The 6012-nt window shown below is 36.3% G+C and overlaps 1 protein-coding gene across 1 annotated transcript; it reads right to left on the bottom strand.

The window, feature by feature from the left end:
* Positions 1-1243: 1243 nt before the first annotated feature.
* Positions 1244-3908, bottom strand: LOC114193092 (protein EXPRESSION OF TERPENOIDS 1-like). Its single transcript, XM_028082790.2, has 2 exons — positions 2450-3908; positions 1244-1992 (listed from the first exon to the last, which is right to left on the bottom strand). Exons 1-2 carry the CDS (start codon positions 3096-3098, stop codon positions 1640-1642), a joined length of 1002 nt encoding a protein of 333 aa, XP_027938591.2. The 5' UTR covers positions 3099-3908; the 3' UTR covers positions 1244-1639.
* Between the last annotated feature and the right edge of the window lie 2104 nt (positions 3909-6012).

Below are 6012 nucleotides of genomic sequence, written 5' to 3'. Positions count from 1 at the left end.
GTGAAAATTAACAGTCATCTAGCTTGAGTCCAACTTTTCAATATAAACAATTACCATCACAAGCTTTTAATTGCATTAAGTTTTGTTTCACTGTTCACCAACACTGGTTTTGTTATTATACTCATTCTCATCTTACAGAATTTGTGCATATAGAGGATTTGTATATATCTTTGATGCATCTCACTATTAGACTGCGATCGAAAATACGAGGTTTATGCCATTTATCATCACAAACATCGCAATTTAACAGTTTTATGGGAGCAGAAAAGAAGAGAAGATAGGGAATACGATGCAGGTGTGTGTGTGTGTGTGTTGCTACATGAAGATGATGAAGACTGAGAAAAAGAAGAGGTTGGTTATTATAAATACAAAAGAACAAAAGTATAGATGAAGAAGAAAGAGACCGCTATGGTCTCAATCAGCTGAAGGTTGTGCAGCACATGTTATGGGTCAGTTATTACAAAACAAGGGAAATTTTCGAAAAGTTTTCTGGTTCTTCCTTATGAACTAAAACCAGCAGTCTACGGAAGTATCATTAACCCTATCATATCATATGTACCTTGACCTATATCATTGGTGGCAGTAGCCACTTGTATGCAATATGAACACACCTCACATACACATACTTTGAGAAGCATTAAACATTTTGTGCCAAAGAAGAATGCTTTTCCATCTCTAGCATAAGGAATAGACGTCCATGGATGATGGATGTCTATTCCAGAGCCCAATTTTATTGTGTGTTCAGAGAAGTAGTTGGTGTAAATGCTGCTTGTAATTCTCCATTTATACGTAATAATAATAATACATTTATGCAACATATATATAAATGTACATGGATCGGGAGAACAAATAAAAAAAAAAAAGAAAAAAAAAAAGTGAGTGAATGGTTTCACTTTAGGGACTGGTCTGCACTAGGCCAAGTTTTTGCGAATGGCCAATGCATGGGAGACAAAGAAAAGACGCACCTGTTTCTCCCAGAAATCGTGCCAAGGGTTAAAAAGAATATATGCTTTTAAAATTCTATGCTTAACCAAACACGAAACCTATTTCGTTCCATTTTGATCCGGCAAACCAACGGATAAACGGGGGAAAAGAAAAGCAGCTTCGAGTTCAGCACCAACAACATACCCTCTCACTCGTATTATTAATCAACACCAACCAAAATACTATAAACAAATTAATCACACAGTAATAATAATAATTATAATAATAATAATGATAATGATAAGAAGAAGAATATATATAGTATGTAGTAGTAGTAGATTAGATTAGAGTGTGTATGATGTGCACTAGAATTGATCGAGAATGAGAAGTGAGTATTTCGATAACAACGAAACAACATGAAAATCTGAACTGAGATTCGGACAAAACTAAACAAAACAAACAGGCTCCCTTTAATTTCGTGAATCATCATCTTCGACGTAATCATTTGTGACGAACTCTTAACTAGTCTATAGCTAGTAGCAGCTACTTCAGCTGATGATGTTAAGAACTTAAGATCGATGCACATATAACACCCAACAACCTTAACCTTAATTATAAGAGTGTCCATGAAAAACAAATACCCGGTTTCAACTTTCAATCATTATTAGCCAGAGAGGAGAGAGAGAGAGAGAGAGGGAGAGAGAGAGAAACGTCCTTAGGATCTTGGGGGTGGGAAGAATTGCGTACCAGCCATGAAAGCATTCATCGGAGCCGTGTAGAGTGAAGCGTCAAAAGGGTTTCCAGCTGCTGTGGTGGTGGTTGCGGCGGCCATGAGAGCGAGTGGCCGAGCTTCACCGCCGCCGCCGCCGGAGGAACCCTCGCAACCTGCACCGGCGTAAGGACCGTCCGCTCCTTGATCGTAGAGAATTCCCTTGAACACGTGCCCTCCTATGTTCACTGCGGTTTGGTACGCGAAACGCTCGTCCGGTGCATCCATTGCACTCACTTTCACGCACCGGAACACCGCTGGCGAGTTCAGCTCCGGTGGAAATTGACCCACCTCCAACCCTAACCAATAACCAACCAACCCACAGATTCATCAGAATCGCAAATCAAATTAAACCCTTCATGTAAATCAAAGAAGCTAGTAGCTACCTAGCTAGTTCCAATTTCTTCTCTCCCTCTAACGGATCACATGGAATTAGATTAACTTATTAACAGTAATGGAATAACAAAGAGAGAGAGAGAGAGAGAGAGAGAAAAGAAGCAAGGTGGTGGTGATGGGTAACTATGGAAGAGAATTTCACTTTCAGAGTGAAGTGATATGGACCATAGATGTTAGGTATCAGACATAGAAGGCTATGCTTCCTTGAGATCTCACTGTATCTTGATCTCTCTAGCAATAATATCTCATCCAATAGACTCAAATACCTATATATTTGAACAACACGAAGAAGGATTTTCATTTTATGAACTTTTTTCTATTGTATGCGTATATATGGTGTTTTATTACAATCTTTTTTACCTGTGGTGGTGATAGGAACCGGAGCGCAAGCGAGGGAACCACCGGCTGCAACACCCTCGATACTCTCCCTGTGTCGTTTGGAGTGATCTCCACGAAACTGCGGTGGTTGATTTTGTTGCTGCAAGGCAGCGAGTTGTTGCTGTCGTTCACGGCGTTTGGCGGCGGGAACCCAAGTGCTCTTAACGTGGGTTTGGCACTGAAACCCTCGACTCTTGCAGCAGGTTCTGCATCTGAGGTGCGAACAGTCTTTCTTGGCCTGGTTGCCACAGTCCTGACAGTTCATGCCGGCGCCTCCTCCGCCGCCACCCACGCCGCCTCCGGACCTCATGACCGTGAAGCCGAAGCGGTTGGACTCATCCGAGAAAGAGACAGAAACGTCGTCGTTTACGTTGTTGGAGGAGCTGTTGTTGTTGTTGGCGGTGTTGTTTCTGCGACTAGGGCCCACGCCGAAGGAGTAGTAGTTGGTGAAGTTGTGGTGGTACGAGGATTGTGGCCATATCTCGAAGCCCTTGTTGGTGTTGTAGATCTCGTCGTTAACGTTTCTGAACAAAAATTGACTGTTGTTGGTGTTGTTGTTGTTGTCTTCTCTGTGATCCTCGTCTTCCTCCGCTTTGTTATGCCTTCCTCCTAGAGAGAAGAACCCAGCCATGCTCTGTTGCACTCTACGATCCCCAATTCAGAGATAATATCCATATCAGAAAGAAGAACCTTCGCGAATCTTTAAACAGTTCTTCACAGGTTTATATATTATCAGACACACCCCGCAACTGTAATACTAATATTTTTGGGTTACATATAAAGTGCATCTTTAATAAATTTTCTGACCCATACTAATACTTATTAATTTTCCACCCACTCAGAAAAAAAAAAACCCTTTTTTTTTTCTTTTGTGGGTCTTGTTGACTCTCACTCTGTCACTGTGCCCAGACCGTGTGGGGGCGTCTCAACTATGATCTTCTGATCTCTTCCCTTTTTTTCTGACTAAATCAGAAATTAGGTGCACATCCCAAATTTCTAAATGGTTTTTAAACCGTAAAAACTATAATAACCACGTTAAATTTAGTTTGTTTTATTAACCTTAAAGATTAATAGGATCGGTTTTTGCAGGTTTTGAGGAGAAGAGAGAGAGAGAAATGTTGGGTTTGTTTGTTGTGTGGCGCAATTATGGCAGGGAATTAGAGTGTCTGCTACGCCGCCATGAGAAGTGGAAGCGAGGAATTAGAAGAGAGAGTGGGTGAGAAAAGAAATGAAATGAAATGAAAGAACACACTACACTACACTACACTGAGACTGAAACTGAGAGTGTTGTGGTGTTTGTGATGTGAGACGGGGGAACAACAAAATCTGGGACTGGCAAGTTGTTGTGAGAGTGGAATTTGGAGGATCGGAGGGTGGAGGAGGGTCCACGTGTCGCGTGACTGGGTTTTTGTTATTCGTCCTTGCAGCGGAAAACCCGGTGGTACTTTGTCTGAGCGTGGCCATAATTAAGATTGTTTTCTTGCGATATTTATGGTGTGAAGCGACCACATATGATATTCTACACAACACAACACAACACAACACAGCAGAGGAAAACCCAATACGCTGCGTCACGCACATGCACTTACCTTCCTCACACGTCCCCATCACCGCTCATTTCTTCCTCCACTTCCCCATCACACGCCTCTCAAACATCATATTCTTTTTCCATAATCACTCTTATTCGCTTCCGCTTCTCTTCATAAATAAACCCCTTTCCTATCCATAAAATCAAATATACTCTCATTTTTTTTTCAATATTAAGTCATTATTTAATAAATAATTAAATGCTCTGTTTTTAAATAGTTTAATTTTGGAAAATTGGAAGATTAAACAGTGTACGTGTTTCTTTAAAAGTCAAATCAACGCTCCTTGTTTTATCTATTGAGATGATGTTCCAGTGGATCTATGTTGGATGAAAGCACGGAAAACAAATAATTAATTAAAAAATTTATTCATTTTTACTCTTTTTCTACTATTTATCTTCCATCCAAAAATACCTTCATTTTTTCACTCTCTTCAAGTAAAATCAAAGAGTATTTATCCTCTTTCAAAAATGTGATGATAATTGTATTTACTTCATATTATTTGTTATCATTTGATGTGTCACGTGTTATCATATTATTCGAATGTTTCTAAACATTTGAGATATGTTTTTTCCTCTTCATAATCGCTCGTTATGAAAAGAAAAGAAAAAGTAAATACCTCTTGTAAACACACTTTTGAAGATTGGACGAAAGCCTTGAGAGTTTTTAAGGCTGAGTTTGTAACGGCTTTATTTTTTTTAGATATTTTTTGGGTTAATTATGAACTAGTTCTTTGAATGTATAAATTAGTGACAGTTTAGTATTTGAAGTAAACAAATTGTGACAATTGCATTGTATGGTCAAGTTTCATAAATTCATCTTGTTATTAATTAGCTGTATTATTTGAAACTAAACAATGTTATGAAATGGATGTTAAGGTATAGAGTTTAGTAAGCAATTTATATTTTTACACCATTGACATAATTGTTTCCTGAATATGTTATAAGAGACAATAATATGAACTAACTATTTTGGTTGTTGATAATAGATAAGATGTTGATGCACGATATCACCCACTTTTTGTAAAATTCTTTTTTTATAATCTGTGTGAAATTGTGAATTTGATCACGTAAAGTAACATGTACCTGCCAATTTCTTGATGATGAACTTGTCGAAATCGAATAAGGTAATCAAATCCTTTTCCTTCTGCATCAATTCATCCACCAAAACACAATTTCAGTAAGTGAAAATTATGGTTATTAAATACAACTATTTAGAATTATAGGGAATCAAATCTCATATACAGTTAAAATATTTAGAATTAACAATGATTTTGAATTATATGAGAAGATATCAACCATATAAGAAGTTTTATAAATAAAAAAAATATGTAAACAATAACTTTATGATCAATTAAGTCCCTATTTTAAATTTATAATTTTCAATTATATGTATAATTAAAATGAATTTGACATATATTATAATTATATTCAACGATTCAAAGTCAATTAAGTTTAACTTAGACTTAAGATGCAGTGGACCAGCAAAATTAGAGAGGTTTGGATTGATTTTATTTGATTTAATTAGCTTAAAATTATATAATAGTTAATTTCAGTTTGAAATATAATTATCGCTAAAATCAATATAATATTTAGTACCACTCCACTCAATAGATTCATTTTATTGCGCGCGGAGAATTCCTTTCAAACTCAAGTTTAAAATAAATGCACTTTTACTATTAATTTAATAGCTTTTGTGATTTGAATTTCCTTTGTTTTCATACGTATATCATCCTTCATTTTTAAAAATCGCTAAAATTTTGTCCTCTTTATTATATCTCCATTAAATTTCAAATGATATTAATACATTTTTGATAGTTCTAAATCTAGTTAAGTTAATTATTTTTCGCAAAAAGTGATATCTTTTAGTTAAATTTAGTTATTTAATAATTCACATTTCATTAAATAGATTAATTATATATTATTAAGATGAAAATATATTATTTTTATAATAATCCTT

Source organism: Vigna unguiculata, chromosome 8 (assembly GCF_037176805.1).
Source record: "Vigna unguiculata cultivar grain cowpea cultivar isolate G323 ecotype 2 chromosome 8, ASM3717680v1, whole genome shotgun sequence".
Lineage (NCBI taxonomy): Eukaryota > Viridiplantae > Streptophyta > Magnoliopsida > Fabales > Fabaceae > Vigna > Vigna unguiculata.
This window is presented reverse-complemented; position numbering and strand designations above follow the sequence as displayed.